Here is an 18,801-nt window from a genome sequence, read left to right as displayed (position 1 = left end):
ATTCTAGAAAATTTAAGAAGCATATAGAAAATAATTAGTGACATGTTTACAAGTACAAAAAAGCATATGAAACTATGCTTGCTTGCATTGCTAGTTCTTAGTATTGCATAAAAATAGTTGCACAAAGACATAAAAATTCTAGAAACACATGAAGCATAGATACATCTAGCTATAACATCTCCATCTTGAAAAAAAACATGATACATGGAGCATAGAAAACTTTTACACATGAAACATAAAAATTGTGACCACATCCATCCCGAACTTATCATGCAAAGAAAGCTCGATCTAAAATACCTCCAGCTAACAACATCCATCACACATGAAGCATAGAAATTAACATGGAGCAAAACTTTTACACATGAAGGATGCCATTTTCACATCGGCACTTCCTTCCAACCATCCTACATCACAATAAGGTATAGAAACATGTTTTAGAAGGCGCAGAAACCTTACAGTGGCAAAAGAAAAAGCATGGAAACAGGTTTTAGTATGCGCATAAACCTTATAGTTGCAAGAAAGACATGCAACTTATTTTACTGACACAAAAATCTATTATGGTCCCAACCCAAACCTTGCCTCACACTTGGACGAAAGAATAATCAATAAAGAAACTATGAGAAAAGCAAGCGCAAAGTGATGCCACTAATGTATAGAAAGCCTTCCAAGAATGCATGGATAACTATTAATACAGTGTATAGAAATATGTTCAAACATTAAATATAAATGTGCTCCAGCAATGTATAAAACTATGTTCCAACAATATATATAATGTGTTCCAACAATGTATATAATTCCACATATTTCTAGCTTACCGCTGGCTCAAGAAGCATAGAAAACAAATTATAGTACGTGAAAAGAAACTGAGAATCATTATTTATCTTGTTTGTTTCAAAAACCTGCACTGGCTATCATAAATAAATATTTTATTTAGTCAAATTGCCAAATCATAATTTCTATGTATGGAAACTCATGTATGCAAGCATAGAAACGACTTTTCTCTAAATGGACGCATCAATATTGCATAGAATGCCAATGTAGCTTGCTTGCATTGCTAATGGATACACATAATTTTTCCAAGAATCTATGTCAAAGTGTTCAAATAATGCATAGAAAGAAGCCAACAAATAAACGTATAGAAATATGCTCTAATAATATATAGAAATATACTCCAATATTGCATAGAAATTTGTTCCAATAAAAAAAACATTATCTCATATAGTTCACAAATGATGGGTAATTTTAAAGCTATTCACTTGTCTATGTATAAAAACTCAGTTAAGCATGCATAGAAATTTTGATCTAATCACGTCTCAAAACACAATTAAGCACGCATAGAAAAGTATGCATGCAAGCATAGTAATCCAAATGAAAGTATAGCAAGATAACATGCTGATGCAAAGCACAATGTATAGAAACCTGTTCCAGTAATATATACAACCTAAACCCACTTTGTAGGGTGCATAATTAATTAAGAAACTAGAACTACTAAACCACCCTCCGAAGAGAATATTTTATCTAAAACCCTTAAAGCCCCAACCCAAATCATGATTCTCACTTTGCCGGCGTATAATTAACATAGGAACAATGCATACAATCGCCTCGACATAGAAACATGTTTTAGCAAGCCTAAAAACCTTCGCCTCGGCGACACGGCCCTTCATGGCCAGCCACCGCGACGACTCCGGCATGGTGAGCACCCCGGCCGCCAGGAACACGGTTTGCACCACGCCCGCCGCGAACATCACCCGCCACGGCAGGTGCGCGGGCAACACTGAGAAGGCGAGGTTCGACACGTAACTCGGCATCACTCCAGTGTTGATAAAAATCTTCAAAAAGAAGCAACATTTCCGGAAAATTAACACACAGTTGCTGCAAAATCTGATGAATTGCAAAAAAAAAAACATCGACATGGCAGAGCAGGTTGTTGCTTATACCTCAGGAAGTGAGGTGAGGAGGCCGCGGGATGACGGCGGCGCGATCTCGGCGGCGTAGACGGGCGCGATGACGAGCGCGTAGCCGACGCCGGCGACGAAGCGGCCGACCATGAGCAAGGCGTAGCCGCGGGTGAGCGCCATGGCGAGCGGGCCGACGAGGAAGAAGGCGTTGGCGAGCACGATGGTGAGGCGACGGCCGAGGCAGTCAGAGGTCCAGCCGGCCAACAGCGCGCCGACGCGGGAGTAGATCTGCGCGTCGCTCACCCCGAGGTCCTCCGCCATGAAGATCTGCGCGCCGCTCGTCACCGCCACGTCTGCCGAGCAGCGTCACCGTCACCGTCGATGCTCCAGGGGGGCGCGGCGCGGCGGGGTGCTCCATCGGTGGCGAGCCGCACTCCCATGTGGGTGCTCCATGGTAGGAGGTAGGATGGGGGTGCCGTCGTTGTGGCATGGGAGGCTGGCCACCGGGATGGAGGGGTGCGTCGCTAGATGGGAGCAAGAGGGCGCCGCCGGACGGAGGAGCCGGGAAGGCCATCAGGCATATCGAGATAGGAAAAAGTCCATATAACCCCCTGAAGTATTGGCACTTTCTCACATCATACCCCGAACTTTGAAACCGTCTAACGACCACATTAAACTATGCCAAACCGTCTACTTGACCCCCTCGGCCGGTTTTGCTCCCTGGTTTTGCGTACGTGGTGGCTGAGTTGGACAGTGGTTTCCACGGTGGCCGCGGGACCCCACTCGTCAGACCGCTGGAGGGTGAAATACGCCTCCCCTTTTCAGAAGCCGCCTCCGTTCCCTCTCACTCGTCGCTCCCGCCCGCTCTCTCCGCCCCTCCGTCTTCTCCGGTGACTTCTCCGGCGAGTGGATGATCGGGAGCAAGAAACGGTGAATCAACTGCTGCTCAGGAACCAGGTCCGCAGTCGCTCCCCTATCTCCAGATTTGAATTTTTGCGGTTTGTTGTTTTGGATTGGACCGGTGGGGTTTGGGCGGAATTGGGGTTTCTTGCTCCGGTGATTGTTAGGGTTTAGATGATAAAATGGATGATGTTTTCTTAGTTGCTAGGGTGGGGTATGAAGTTATGCTATGATTTAGGCAGTTTTGTAGGGTTCAATTGTTCAGGGTTTCTGTAAAATTGAACCTTTGTAGTGCTTTTTCGTTGACAGGATGAACGAACCCCATGAATCTAACTGGATGAATGACCCCAACTTTGTTATTGTTCGATTTCATTACGCTGGGTCTTTTACCAAGGTTGGAAGATCCACATTCTATGTTGGTGGTGATGGAGCTGAGTGTTGGATAGACAGGGACAGGGTTTCTTACTTTGAGATTAAGGGCTACTTAGATGATCACTACACCTCCAACAATGTCATCAGGATGTATTGGCTCAAGCCTGGGAAGAATTTAGATACTGGACTGGTATTGCTGTCAGATGATGCTGCTTGTGTGCAGATGCTTGCTGACCACCCCAATGGTGAGGTAGTGGACATGTATGTTGAGGAAGTGGCAGAGATTAGTGCAGATGAGCAAGACATCTGGGCTGGTGATGATGATGCAGAGCAGGGTGTTGAGGAAGAGGCAGCCGAGGAAGGACAAGAGGGTGGTGAGGAAGAGGCAGCCGAGGAAGGACAAGAGGGTGGTGAGGAAGATGCAGCAGAGGAAGGACAAGAGGATGGTAAGGAAGAGGAAGAAGGAGAAGAGGCAAATGAGGAAGAGGGAGCAGAGGATGAAGGACAAGAGGCTGGTGATCAGGATCTTAAATCATTCATGGCTTTCTATAGGTCTCCTACAAAAGCAGATGATAAAGGCAAGAAAGCAGTAGGCATTGATGATGTAGAAGTGGATAGTGGAAGTGATGATAGTCTTGATGAGGACTACAAGCAGCCTCCAGAAGAGGACAGCTCTGCTGAAGATGAAGAAGGAGATGAATTCAGAGCATATGCTAAGCAGGTGAAGAAGAATATAAAAGCTAAGAAGTGGGGTGTCCAAGTTCCAGAGATTTGTCCTGATGCTCTTTTTGATGAAGTTCCTAATCTGGATGAACCTGGCAGTCCATATCTAGATTCAAGTGAAGAATACTCTTATGGGGAAGACAGTGATGGAGAAATTCAAAGGTGGAAAAGCTTGGAGAATAGGTTTGACAGTAAAGCTGAAGTACCTGTATTCTGTTTAGGTATGGCCTTTAGATGCAGTAGGCAGTTCAAGAAAGCACTAGTCAAGTATGGTTTGAAAGCTCACAAGTCATTGAAATTTGTTAAAGATGAGAAGTGCAGAGTGAAAGCTATATGTGACTGGCAGGGATGTGAGTGGCAAATCTATGGCTCACTAACAACCAGATCTAAATGGTTCAAAGTGGTCAGTTATGTAGATGCTCACACCTGTCCACCAAGGAGGGACAACAAGCTAGCCAAGCATTATTATCAGCAGATTAAGGACAACCCTACCTGGAAAGCTGGGTTGATCAAGGCAGCTGTGTTGAAGGACCTGTTTGCAGATGTATCCATATCCAAGTGTAAGAGAGCTAAGACTTTAGTGATGCAAAAATGTCTTGATGCTATGAAAGGGGAGTATAGCAGGGTGTTTGACTACCAGCTTGAGCTGGAAAGATCAAACCCAGGTACAACAGTTGCTGTTTGTCTAGATCCAGTTGAGGAGGAGAAAAAAATATTTGAGAGGATGTATGTTTGCTTTGATGGACTGAAGAAAGGTTTCCTGTGGAATGGAGAGCATGGATTTGAGGTGCAAGAGAGAGAAGACAGGAGGTACACTGTTAACTTGCAACTAAAGCAATGCAGCTGTAGGTATTGGCAACTTTCTGGCTTGCCCTGCTGCCATGCCATAAGTGCCATCTACAAAGCCTCACACAAGATTGAGGACTACATTGCTCCATGCTTTAGTATTGATGCCTACATGGCTACATATGCCCATGTGTTGCAGCCAGTGGAGGGAGCTGAAAACTGGCCTACTGCAGAGATGCCTAAGCCTCTTCCTCCAGCTTTTGTCAAAATGCCTGGGAGGCCTAAGACTCAGAGGACCAGAGAGCAGTGGGAACAGCCTAAGGGGACAAATTTAAGCAGGGTTGGTGTAAAGATGACTTGTAGGCTCTGTGGGAAATCAGACCACAACTCAAGGAGGTGCCCCAAAAATCCTGAGGCAGGCAACAAACAAAATGCTCATATTAAGAGGGACAGGGCAAAGAAGAGGAAAAACCCAGACTCTACTAACCCAGACTCTGCTAATCCTGTGGTGACAAAAATGGTAACCTGGAGCACCTTGCTTTCTTTTCTTGTTGTGATAATGTGCGTCAGCTAACCCATTGTGTGTTTTCAGGCTAAAGGAAGTACTCAGGCAGGCAATAGCCAGGCAGCTGGAAGCCAACCAAGTGCTAGTCAGCCAAGTCAGCGTCGTAGTAGACCAGGAAGCCAGCCAAGTGCAAGCCAGCCAGCTCCTAGGAGGTCCCCAAGGCAGTCTCAGCCAAGTTCAAGCCAGCCAGCTCCTAGGAGGTCCCCAAGGCAGAGGCAGGCAAGTTCAAGCCAACCACCAGCAAGGAGAGCACCATCAAGGAGGGGAGCAGGGAGGGGAAGACTTCAACATCTCTTGTTTGGTGACAATTAGTGAACTAGGGTCCTAAGTATCACCACCTTTTGTGAATGGCTATGTAAAGCATAAACATGTTTGCTTTTGTCTTTTGGCATGATCTGAACAATGGATTGGTCATGTATGCACTTGGCAGTAGCCAGTGGTGGTACTAGCTAGTAAGCTTGATCTGGTATTGGCATGATCTGAACAATGAGTGTATGCCAATAGGCTTGAAAACTCACAGTTTGTAATGTGTTCAGTTAAAACCAATGCTGTCTGAGTTTGCCATTCAATTCCAGAATTTCTTATCATGATTGACACAGACAGTACACAATTTGCTGAGAATTGAAAGGAATGCAAAACATAGTTGCCACATACTACATGTCATACTACAAGTTCAACATTAGCTACCACATATTACATGCCATTACATCATCTTGCCAAACAAAGCACAGAAAATGCCCATCACAAATACAATCATAAACACAGAACAAGTGCTCCAATTGTTCTTTGCTGCCTTCAGCTTCAACTGCAGTTCAACTAACTCCAAGCACTTCAGAGCCAGTTCCCCATCTTTCTTCCTCACCTCTTCTTTCTGGGATTCCAGGTCTGCATCCATGTTCACCAGTTGCCTCTGCAATGTCTGGTTCATCTGTTGAATCTCTGAAATCTCCTCATCACCAACAGCTTGTCCACTCTCCCTCTTCAACTTGAAGACTTCTGCCTTCATGTCCAGCAAAACCTCCCTCATCCATGGAGAACAGGGTGGATCCAACCACTCAAAGAAACCACAATCCTCACTCGTCTGCAATCACATGGACACCAAATCACACAAACACCCCAAGAACAGCAAGAACATTGTGAAAGCAAAGGTGCTTACATTGGCCATTTGGCAACGGTAGTAGCGACGGCCGGGGTTGTCCACGCTCCAGGAGATCCACCGTGGACACTTCTTCGAGTTGCGGCATTTGCACTTCACCGGTGGTTCGTAGAAGAAGGGGCCGACGCGATACCGGATGGGAGAGCCACTCACCACAACACCGGCGCCCCCACCATTGCCGGTTGAGCCAGATTGCCGCGAGGAAGAACGGGCGCTTGATTCCGCCATGGGAACACCGCTGCAGCTCCGAGCTTCGCCTCCACCCTCTTCACCTCCGCCTCCACCGTCTTCTGCGTCGCCGGAAACCCTAGCTCCGGTAGGTGCCGTCGGAGTGAGAGCGAGAGGAAGACAGCAAAGAGGGAGGGGGAGGCGTATTTCACCCTCCAGCGGCCTGACGAGTGGGGTCCCGCGGCCACCGTGGAAACCACTGTCCAACTCAGCCGCCACGTACGCAAAACCAGGGAGCAAAACCGGCCGAGGGGGTCAAGTAGACGGTTTGGCATAGTTTAATGTGGTCGTTAGACGGTTTCAAAGTTCGGGGTATGATGTGAGAAAGTGCCAATACTTCAGGGGGTTATATGGAATTTTTCCTATCGAGATATGAGAGAGGGGAGGGGATTTTTTTATTTTTAATCCGGCCATATCCGTCGTGAGAGAGAGAGAGAGGGGTTGGCTGCCATTTGAATTCGGTGGGCTAGTAGGTCCCACATCTTGCGTCACGGAGGGAGATGCGCCTAGTCTGATTCGGTGAAACCAGGTGGTTCAATGTTGGACCAGGGCTTCCTATATTTATTGGAAGCCCTAAGCTTCTAATAGTATATATATATATATAGGGTTTAGGGTTTAGGGTTTAGGCTATTCTACACCCTAGGTGTAGAATATTATTCTACACCGCAAGCTAAATTTGAGCAGAAAAAATACTGAGCGGTACTGAACATCGTTCAGTATCATCCAACACTACACTCAGGACCACGAAATACTGAACAATACTAAAATGTGGATACTGAGCGATACTGAAATCTGTTCAGTATAGTAGTTTGGTGTAGAATAGTATTCTACACCTAGGGTGTAGAATAGCACTTGTGTGTGTGTGTGTGTATATATATATATATATATATATATATATATATATATATATATATGGATTGTTTTATATTACCTCTTAGGTTTCTAATTACATGTAAATTTATTGGTTTTTAGGTCATTATTTTTCATAATGTAGGCTATGTACATATGCAAATTTAGAGGCTTACTGTTGATGATTTTCATAATCTCTTAGGTTTGTAATTAGATGTAAATTTATTGGTTATTTTGGGTTATTTTCGATAATGGAGGAGATGTGCAACATATATGAATTTAATTTAGTTTTTTTTTGTAATGGCATTGTTGTGAAATTTAGATGAGAGGTTTTTTTATAGAGTACACTTTTTAGTGCAAGATGTGGGTAATTTTAGGTACATATTTATTGGTTACTCTTATGCTAGTTTCATAATGATAGAATGGTTAAATCTTAGATGTATTCAGGGGTTTATTTTACAATACTATTTACATTATGGTACGGTAGGTAATTTACATATTATTCAAGTGGTAACTTTTTTTTAGTTTCCATAATGGTTGAGTTGAGCAATTGTTTTAGAAAATAGAATAGATCCAATAATGAATATTATTATCAAATTAATGTTTCCCAAATTAATGGTTGTATTTTTCAGTTTTTTATGAGAATTTCTAATATTTATGTTTTCTTCTATAGTTGTTCTTATAAGGATTAACATGGAGGCTCCAGTTAGTAATTTAAAGATCAATAGAGATGCATTCTGCATATTAAATGCATATAAAGACATTATAGGAATATGTTGGGATCATTCAGATCTGTTTTTTACCAGATTGTTTAAAAATTTATTGTGTGAGGTAGGACTTAGCTGCAATAGCTATTTGTTTAACTTCAAGCTTGGGCAAATGTGTACATCTTAATTCCTTGTTTCTCAAATTTGATATTCAGAAACATTGAATATCATTGATTCTTTGGAAAATAATAGATTGATTCTTTTCTATGTGATGATGTTGTGTGTTGATGATCTCCAAAATTTCATTGCAGACACTTGGTTCTGTCTCCAAGTTAGTCAGTGAGGTAGAGTCAATGGCTGTTTCTGTAGCACCATCCTCGTCGCAGCTAATAACCAGCGGACCAATGGAGACAAGCACTGAGGTGAGGAAGTTATTTACTTGTTGGAACAACCATTTACTTTAGTGAGGCAAAACATGTTTGGATAGTTGTTTTACTAGGATTTGATGGAAAATAAATATAATGGTTGTCAATTCTGCAGATAAGCTCCATCAAGTCAACTGAGAGTAGCAAGCCACTAGATGTCCACCCGCTGGAGCTCCGTTTTCCTTGGCGGCCAAACAGGCGTATCAGATGCCCTGTGACCATAACCAACAGGACAGACCATTACATTGGTGTCTGTATTAAACCCTGCTGCCCTGATACTACAACCACCCTCGACCTCCATTCTCTAGCTTTCTGGGATGACAAGCGTCAGAAGGACCCATGTTCACCCATTTTTCGGTTGGTGGAACCGCATTCCACTTTGGTCGTGACAATGATGGTGGAAGAGAAACAACTACCACCACCTCCGCAAGAAATAGGGATGTATCAGGTGATGTTGCTCGAAATGAGATCAGAGGAAGTACTAGAAAATATGAAATCGTCCAATGGTAGCAATTTTAACATCGCCAGTGAGTTTGTGAAGGGAGTAAGGATGGGGAACGATTGGCACCTTACATTTCTTAGGGCTTCCATTTGCGACCCATCAAGTTGCCAAGAGGCAGTAATCCACCAGGTGAGTTTGTCACATTTAATTTCTACATACACACACGTGCCATATCCTGCTTGGGAATCAATTGTGTGCTATATATATGGAAGTATGCGGAGGAGTGTGTGGTCGGTTGATTACTTATAACTGCTTTTTTTTCTTTTATTGTATATAACAGTTGATTCCAGAAACACTGAAAGATGGGTACATGACATACATAGATGTACACCCCACAGAGACATGGTACGTAGATGATTTTACAGGCACTCTAGCTATTTGTCTGCACCGTCCTTGTCTTTCTATGTTTCTTCCATTTGATTGCATGCATGGCAGGATCTTGGTGGGTGACACAAAAGGATGGGTTTCTATTTGGAACTACCAGACAAAGGTATATCAGTAAATACTATTGCCACCCTCAATCATATAAATAGTACTCACTCCATTTGAAATACCAGAGTCCTAATTCATTTCGTTTTTACAAACATTTGACTAACATTTACTCTATCAGTTGATATCTTTAACTTCATGTTCAAACATATTTATGAATTATGATTATGCTTTTTGTATGTGTGAAATATTAACAGAGTAAATACAGATCAAAATTGTGTCCCATGCAATGATATACTCCTTGAAAATAAAGAAGAGTGCCATTTTGGAGATCTTATGGTCACCAATATCAAAAAGCATTCACTCTAGTCACATACGTATGTAAATGAGATTTTGGGTCTTCTAGTGGGGTATCATTTTGGGCACTTGACATGTTGACCTTGAATGTCCGAAAATGATATGAGTAGATTTAATTGTTTTGAAAATTGTTTAATAAAAGTATCATTGCTATGTTTTATAGATATAAAATAATAAAAATAGCAGCCAGTTTGAATTACTAATTAAAACCCAAAACTTCACTTATTTATTTTGGCTGGAGTGATTAGTCACAACTAATGTTTGGAAATGTTGAACAATTTGCACCATGATTGTTTTAACATTCCTAGATGATAGCAAAATTTTACCATTATATCTAAGTAGGTTATCAAGGCCTAAGGTAGGATGAACAAGTTTACCATTATATGGTTTTCATCTTAAAAAATGTATGTGTTTTCTCTATAGATAGTTGGATCTATGATTTTGCGGCTGTCACACCCGATTTTACGGACAAAATCAAATGTAGAATCCTATATGTGCCCAGAAATCAGACACACACATGAGACAACAAATTATAGTACTATCAAGAGACAATGCTTTAATTATATAACGAACAATAATATTATATAGAGACAAGATATTTATCAGAGTAGCAGAAATACACATTCTAATCTTCAAGTGAAGCCTCCAGAGCCACAGGGAGACTGGGGTAACATATGCCTAGCATTCCTCAAAAACTTTAAACAAGCTCCATCTTCTATTACCCATAGAGAGCTTCCAAAATTTGAATATAAAGCAAGCGTAAATACATATTATACTCAGCTATATAACATGGGTTCACGATGCTCAAAAGGTTGACACTAGCTTACTATGGTTAGCTTTTAGTGAGTCATAATTTTAGCAATTGAGTAGCAACCAGTTTAGCACAAAGTCTGCCAAATAACCACATGGTCATGTAAACAAGAATAATGTATAGCAACAAACAATAAATATTAGTGATCATCTATTCCATAAGGATCCCAAGGACACTAGTAACCATGAGCAAGGTTGTTATACAAGTCCTTAGGGAGAGAAACTAAAATATTCAGAAAGTAGCCAAATACTCTAGTGCCCTTTTGCCCATGTTGCTAAAAAACATGTTTTAGTATTTTTTGCATGCACCATTAATCAAGTTAGAGATCATGGTTATTTAATTAAGCAATAGCAGAAATATATAGTACCCAATGCATAAACCCGTAGGTATCAAGGTATAATAAAGGTAACAATAGCTAGGGTATCCTTAGGGGTAACATGGTAGACATATGCACATGAGTTAAATTGCATTAAAAGTTATTAGGAAAACAAGAATGGTCCCATGTTATACGTGTTTTTTACATTTAAATTTTGTTTAATGCAACTCACCTAGCAAACCTTTAGTTATCTCTAGTTTTCTAGCCTGCAGCGCCTACGAACATCTCTTCTTCTACTCACAAATTTTAGTAACCAAGCATATCAATATACAAGCAAACAAATAGAGACAACTAAGAGCAATACACCACATGAGACAAAACAAAGTACTAAAAGGAAAATAATTTCTACCCCATGAGATCCAAAAAAATTCCGATAACAGAAGCATCGTTAAAAATAAATGACTATCAGGAATTTTATATTATAAAGAAACAACTACAAAATTGATTCATTTTAATAAGCAGGTGAAGCATATTAATTAAAATTACACAAAATCACATTTTATTTTGAAAGCCTAGTTAAAATGGCCATATTTTATTTATAGGCATGCATGTACCATTTAACTGAATTAAGCTTAATCTTTGCGAAAGAGAAGTGCATGTGAAAGCATCTAAATAAACGAACTTTTATATGAATCGTCTTTAAACTAGGAAAATTATAATTAATAAAGACACGTTAAGTTGCTAGTAATCAAGATAATATTTAATTATGAAAGATGTACTTAAGTTGCTTTAATTAGAAACTTAGTTGCATGAGTTAATCAAGCAATTAAGTTACATGTTGAACAACACCATTGCATAGAGTGCAACAATAAGAAACTAACACAACAAGGACTACTCAAATCGGAGATCAAACAATTAAACAACGTGGATTATAATTCTGTAATTACCATCGTCTTCAACCTTGGTCCATTTCCTCCCCATGGCCATGGTTGCACTGGCTCTCAGACCGGCTTGGTGGGTGACACGCACGCTGTTGGATTGGCCAGCGGCTCAGCTCGGCCGGCTTGGGGGCTGCAGCGGTTGGCCAGAGATAGCGGAGGGTGCTGCTCGAAGGCGACAGCTATGGCGGCAGCACATTTGGGAGCTATGGAGCTGAGGTGGAGTGGTGGCGGCTTGGAGAGGGGATGCTGGAGGAGAGAAGGAGGAGAGGCCGGTCACAAGCCTGGTTTCATGCCATCAATGGCGGCCGAAGAGGGTGGGCATCACAGGGCTGCGATCGCAAGTGAAGGAGTCCACGGCGGGGGCGGCTACGTGGGAGAAGGGCTCGGTCGTGCAGATTGCAGTAGATGTAGGCTTAGGCTTGGTCTACACGGGGTACTTGATTTACGTGGGCAGGGCTTGGTCGCGCGCTCGCCTAACGTTGGCGAAGGTAAGCTGGAGGGTGGGGATGACGAGGCGGGTCACCAATAAATGGGGTCCATCTGTCGATGATCGAGAGAGAAGAGGCTGCCTGTGCAGTGAGAGAGAGAGAGAGAGAGAGAGAGAGAGAGAGAGGAGCAGCGCGGGCTGTCCTCCAGCATGAAGACAACCCGCAGCCTAGCTAGAGACAGAAAGAAGTGTAGAAGGGGAAGCTAGGCCGGCCTGGTGCGCTGAGGTGGCTGTGGGCCTAGGAAAAGGAATACAACCTATTCAGCTTAAATGAATTTTTGAATAATTTTTTCATGCAACAAAAATAATGCAAAGGCATTAATGCAACAAACACATCACATTAACTTTACAAGAGTTTTATAAACCTCATTTCTTACTTAAAATCGTCATCAAATAAATAAATCTTGGAAAATTTTAGAAAAACACTAAATACATTTATTTTATTTAGTGTTATCTATTCACAACCCAAAATTGAAATTTTGGTGTGGTAAGAGCACAACAGGATCACTTAGCCAAAGAATCAAAGGAAAACCATATGTGATAATGGTTCCTAGCCATTTAATATAGACTAATATTTTACGGTGCTGCCTTTGTCCTAAAATATAAAAGATTATGAGTTTGCTATAATCTTCTCTATGAACTTATTGGCCCAACTTAGTTTGACTTAGAACAAAATTGAGGTGCCCTTATATTTTAAGTAGTACACCAACACTACACTATTTTTTTCACTAATGTATAAAATATGAAAATAGGCCAAATTTTTAATGTTATGAAACTAAGATAAATTTACTTAAATTTTGTATGCATGGAATGAGCACACCGTATTTAAGTTCCTTTAACTTATGACAATGGAATAGAGCACTGATAGAACTGTTTATTGTTTGGCATAGGAAAGAGTAATGGTCTTGAAGGTCACCAAAGTACATACCAATGATGCGTGTTGGGTTTATTCCGCTAAATTTATTGCTAGGGAGCAATGGTTTATAACTGGGGATGACAACGGATGGATCCATGTCTACTCCTACACTACAAAGGACAAGATGACGGAATTCGAAGCACACCATGGAACATTTCTTGATACAATGGCTGTTCACCCAACAGAGCCATTATTGCTCACATCAACTCCTAATGTCACCTCGATCAAGCTTTGGAACTGGAGTAAGGAGTGGATGTGCATCCGAACATTTGATGTGCCCAACAAGCAGGTGTTCCGTCTCTTGTGGAACCCAAGAGACAGCAACACCTTTACTAGTGTTTCATTGGATAGAAAAGTTAAGGTTTGGTTGCCTCTCTCTGTTTGGACATGGATGAGAGGACTTTTGACAAGTCCTCTCTGTGATACTGTAGAGGGACTTCTTTCCTAAGAATTTGTGTGATCGTTGCAGCTAAAATTTGCAGGTCTGGAATATTGATTCTTCATATCCTATCACCACATTACCAGTGGAGTCCAGCAGTGCTACCTATCTTTCCTTTGGTAGTAATGGGAACCTCATGGCTACTGCTTGTTATCGGAAGGCCTTCGTAGAAGGTTCTGAGTGTGCATGGGTATGTAGCGCATTCACTTCAGTAGTTTGAACAAAAAAAGTAATAACCTAATGTAGTAGGAATAATGTTTTACCCTTTCATGTTGATACGCAGATATGGAATTTGCATGCGGAGAAACGTGTTCACAAACTTGGTGTGTGGGGGGACAACCATTTTGTTGCTTGCCACCCAACGCTTCCAATACTGGTCACCTCATTAGGGTACTATGTTGTTTGCATATGGGATACTAGGACGTACAGGTAATAAGCGCGCTCATGCTATTAGTTATTTCATCATTATGCTACTAGTAGAAAATAATTTTGTCTTAAAAAGGGTAGGATGAATTGATACCAAGAGTCCACTTTTTTAAGAGTCCTCTTCAACCCCGCCAGGTACTAAAATTCTATGGATAAAAATGTTGCAACCCTTCCTTCTAAAGAGGAAGATATAGATGGTTCTATATTCACGATTAGAACGGCCTAATGTTCGTGCACACCATGCATACTCATACATGAGTGCACACCAGCCTCCTGATCGAGACGTGATATGTTGATATTGTAAGTAAGGGACTTAGTGTGCAATGTGTAAAAAATGAGGTATATGTATGTTGTAGAACAATATGATTAATGGATCAAAAACATACACATAAAGAGAGATACTTTTAAAGAAATCAACCACAACACCCTTAAACACAATAAGATCCAAAAGATTATCAGTGAGTGTTGCTTTTTCATAATCCTACTCTATACTTTAGGACCCTTGGAGTTTTGCCCTACAAATAATCTAGTGCTAAAGAATTTTATTACCTAATCCTTCAGTGTTCTCATAATTGCTTTACAACCCTTGATGATACATTGTGCTGTTTTGATGTTGTAGTCTCCCCCCCCCCCACACACACACACAATTATTGCACATTAATGGCTCATATTCCTGTGGATACCAAATTTTAATATCCTTCGACCAATCACTAAAACTATGTATAGTAAGTTTTGGAAGGTCGTCAAATGATAATTATTGATCTAGTAGAGATGACCAAAATATCAAAGATTACCACACTGCTTCGGAACAAGAGCTGAATGCAACAATATGGATCTTTTCATCTGTTGATGTTGAGAACCATTCTTTCCATTTCGCTATTTTGGGGTTTGGTTGGTAAGTAGGTAACTAGGCATCAATTCACAATTCTTTTTCTTTAATGAAGTGATTGGTAAAGTTGTTGTGTACTAAAAAACGATTTAACTAATAACGATATTCTAATTATACAGGCTTGAAAAAATGGTTCAACTTGTGGAAGCTCCCCTTACTCCTGAAGGCATTGTATTCACTAGCACAAAGGACGTAATAAGGTCATTTTTTCCTATTAACTTTGTCATTGAGTCACTAAATTCTAACTAAGCTTGGTTTCCTTTCAATGTTACATTGCTGATATGCTAGTATTGATATGAGCTTCAAAAATATTCTCACTTTATGTCAAAATTACTTGTGTAATAATTGTTCCAATATTGGAATAACTCATCTAACTTTATTAGTTAAAGAGTAACTCTTATCTCATTCATTATGTTTGCAAAACTGTAGAGTTATATGGAGTTATTCTTATAAACTTTAGATAATGATCAACTTCCAACTCAATTGTTCTTGCCCAGCTTGTCTTATATTTTGCTTGTGTTGTTATAATTCTTGTTCCATTTTCTCATTTTTAACCTCCACACTTTCTAATGTTGTAGGCTCATTCTCAAATTCGTGAGTGGGATCTCAATCATGGATATTGATTTGCCAATAATATGAACAGAGGCTGGTGGTGAGTCTAGATATCTGATATATATTCGATCCAAAATTGCCTATGGAGATCTGAACCCTTGAATTCTCTTCGTTGAGAGATCTATATGTGCAATCCAACTCAACCAACTTAGGAGATCTTGAGTGAAATTGGTCACTCAAAATACATTTGATTTTGTTAGAACTAATGGTTCTTATGCCTTTTGGGATGCAACTAAATGGACATCTCTTTTGCTCTAGATGTTCATTTGCAAGAATGCTAATGAAAATAACTCTTTGTTTACATATTTCTATATACTATATATTTGACCCTATAAAATGTAACAATACCCCACATCTGCCATGCAAATAGGTTAAACTTCTATCATTTCACATACAAGTATGTTGTTACAATTTATATATGGTTATTGCCTTTGCTACTTCAGAACCATCTATCTCTACTAGTTCAAAAATCAAAATTAACCTTCAAAGCTGGATTTGTAACAAGGAGTGTTGCTGTCCATTTGTGTTACACACTAGTTATGATAGCTTGTTATCGTTTCCCATTTGTTTTACACACAAGCACTGATATCCTGTTATCATTGGTTTCAATGCACTCACTAAGAACCATCTGATCCAAACAGAACTAAATATTCGACAATTCCAGAAATTGACTATTTTCACTTCTTCTGGTGAGCATGCACAGCAACATTTGGGGCGCAAATCAAGTCCGAAATAAAGCAAAGAGCACCACTAGCAAGTAAGGGCATCGAATATTATTACCAAGCCACGCAAAGGCGGGAACATCTAGCAAACTCATGGATACACAAAGTCCATCCTGAGAGGCGCCTGGGACAGTAATAAAGTTCTGGTTGTGCATATATGCCAATTGCCATATTGACTTTTTATCTTTTAGTATCTGCTTTATCCCTTGTTTAGCTTTGATAATCGCAAAGAAAAAAGGAGAGGTTGCATGCCAACACTTGAATTTTTTTTTGAAAGAAACTGTGGAGCAGAGCTCCCCAGGCATATATTAAAGAAAAACAGAGTACAAAAAACAGGGTTAGCAGAGAGCTAACCAAGAGAAAGAGGAAAGGCGTAAGAGTCTACCTAGAGGAGAAGCAAGAAGTACTGGGTACACACAGCCTCTCTGGGGAGAAAAGAAAGACATCTATAAATTGTTACACCAGTTCTTAATTACATCACGTTTTTGGAAAGGCAGCATGTATAACTGAAGATTAACTTCAGCCTTGAATCTTTGTTTCCATACTTCAGCCTTGAAGCCAACACTTGAAATTACCTGTTTGTTTCAATGCACAATATAATCAAACATTATTTAAATAGGGAAATCGTTGTTACCAAAATGATATCTAGAGGGAGCCCATTTTAGTCGAATGAACTGTTTTTGTACTATTAGACAACCACTATAGACATTTTTGTGATCTAATCTATCAATGATGGATCCAGAAAAAACTATTCTCAGTAGTACAAAGATGCTTTCCACTGGCGGTAATTTTGGCAATTTCACTAGCATTTCTCACTACCATCAGTGTGAAACGCCGGTAAATCGATATCTTCACTGGTGTTTATTAGAGAACCGTAGTTTAAATCTAGTTACTTTAGTGGTTGTCATAGAGCAACTCCAACAGAGGCACCCAAATGAGGTCCCTACTTTTGATTTGGGTGTTGCCCCCTAGTTTTGTTGGCTCAATTATCTTGCTTCCGCTTCAACAACAGCACCAAATTTAGGCACCAAATCTATTTCTGTACACAATGACAAATGGGGCCCACTCATCATCCTCTCTTTCTTCTTCCTCCTTCGTGCGAGCAGGGCACAAACGACACGAATAAGGCAGCACGACACACGGAGGTGGACCCCTTTGGCGGAGGGAGGCGGTCCCCTTCAGCGGAGGGAGGCAGTCACTGTTAGCAGTGGATGGCCAAGGCCCGCTCCCGTCAATGGCGGAGGAAGCTGCGGGGTGCCCTGCCGTGAGATCCATGGTGCATCTCCAGGTGAGATCCATGGCCCTACCCCGAGCTGCGGGTAGAAGGAGTCAATGGAGGGAGGCAGACAACCGAGGGAGGAGACGCCGCCAAGGACCCCACGCCGTGCGAGTGATCAAAGGCCGGTGTCGCAAGGCCTTGGAGGGCTCAGGGTCAGAGGGAGATCCGCCAGAGACAGAGGAGTTGCCTAAGCTTGCCAGCACTAGGGCGTCAAGAACGGACCTTGCCCCGCTGTCATCGGGGCGTGGGCCTAGTCCTCCTCGTCGTTGTGACTACGACAAGAGCTAGAGAATGGGTGAGCATGCTGATGAGAATGGAGGCATGTGCAAGTGAAATAGAACACACCAATAGATTTTAGGGGCTTGCCCTAGAGCCCCTAGGAATGGATGCCGGAGGGGTATTTGGGCGCGCACCCAAATTTGCATGCTTGAGTGGGGGCACTGCTGGAGCTGTGTTTTGGCCTGGGCGTCCATATTTAGTTATGGGGTCTCAAATAAGAGCTCAGCTCTTATGTAGTGTTTGGTTGAGAGACAAGATGGAGTGTGATGGTACTGTCTCTAGTTTGTGGGACGGGATAACTCTATTTTCTATTTGGTTGGTGAGGGATGGGATCAACCCATTTTCTGTTTGGTGTAGAAACATCAAAAGTGGAATAAAAAAAAGAATCTTTTTCTTCTCCTCTCTTTATCTCCTCTTTCGTTCCTTGCATTCTTGAATCTGCAAAGAGTGGACCCATTGGGAAAGCACACACGGTTATTCTAGGATTAGCAAGGCTATTTAGAACACTTGAAGACCAAGAGAGGATAGCAGGATTGGACAGAAGGGCTATGTTTTCGTGAGAAAAATTATTCCTTCTCTTTCAAACTTGTCGTTTTATCTTTTGCTATATGCGAATAAATATATGTTAAGTCTGTTAGAAGTACAGATTGTTGATATGGACATAAAATCCTAGGTATAATAGGTTTATAGTATCGTACTTCGAGTAATATAGAGTCCTACTCAATCATGTACTGAGTTCTATTAGGACAAGTATCAACCAGACTATATAATAAACATAGACAGTACG

The 18,801-nt window shown here is 41.2% G+C and overlaps 2 protein-coding genes, 1 long non-coding RNA gene and 1 pseudogene across 3 annotated transcripts; 2 read left to right on the top strand and 2 right to left on the bottom strand.

Moving 5' to 3' along the window:
• Positions 378-2,351, bottom strand: LOC110435844 (annotated as a pseudogene).
• LOC8058575 (uncharacterized protein At4g04775) lies at positions 5,937-6,628 on the bottom strand. The gene is made up of 2 exons (XM_002448978.2): positions 6,401-6,628; positions 5,937-6,325 (listed from the first exon to the last, which is right to left on the bottom strand). The coding sequence occupies exons 1-2, from the start codon at positions 6,626-6,628 to the stop codon at positions 5,948-5,950; spliced, it is 606 nt and encodes a 201-aa protein (XP_002449023.1). The 3' UTR covers positions 5,937-5,947.
• On the top strand, positions 6,627-14,240 carry LOC8058574. The gene is made up of 8 exons (XM_002450269.2): positions 6,627-6,716; positions 8,496-8,606; positions 8,725-9,240; positions 9,392-9,456; positions 9,547-9,601; positions 13,343-13,729; positions 13,851-13,997; positions 14,091-14,240. The coding sequence occupies exons 1-8, from the start codon at positions 6,627-6,629 to the stop codon at positions 14,238-14,240; spliced, it is 1,521 nt and encodes a 506-aa protein (XP_002450314.2).
• Positions 15,239-17,013, top strand: LOC110435388. The gene is made up of 3 exons (XR_002453051.1): positions 15,239-15,322; positions 15,701-15,774; positions 16,438-17,013. It is a non-coding gene; the product is annotated as an uncharacterized LOC110435388 (long non-coding RNA).

Source organism: Sorghum bicolor, chromosome 5 (assembly GCF_000003195.3).
Source record: "Sorghum bicolor cultivar BTx623 chromosome 5, Sorghum_bicolor_NCBIv3, whole genome shotgun sequence".
Taxonomy (NCBI): Eukaryota; Viridiplantae; Streptophyta; class Magnoliopsida; order Poales; family Poaceae; genus Sorghum; species Sorghum bicolor.
This window is presented reverse-complemented; position numbering and strand designations above follow the sequence as displayed.

Coding starts and splice junctions, on each gene's coding strand:
- LOC8058574 (XM_002450269.2), top strand. CDS start 6,627: ATGGGAACACCGCTGCAGCTCCGAGCTTCGCCTCCACCCTCTTCACCT. Junction 9,457..9,546: donor GTACACCCCACAGAGACATG/GTACGTAGATGA, acceptor CATGCATGGCAG/GATCTTGGTGGGTGACACAA. Junction 13,730..13,850: donor CATTGGATAGAAAAGTTAAG/GTTTGGTTGCCT, acceptor TAAAATTTGCAG/GTCTGGAATATTGATTCTTC.
- LOC8058575 (XM_002448978.2), bottom strand. CDS start 6,628: ATGGCGGAATCAAGCGCCCGTTCTTCCTCGCGGCAATCTGGCTCAACC. Junction 6,326..6,400: donor ACCGTTGCCAAATGGCCAAT/GTAAGCACCTTT, acceptor ATGTGATTGCAG/ACGAGTGAGGATTGTGGTTT.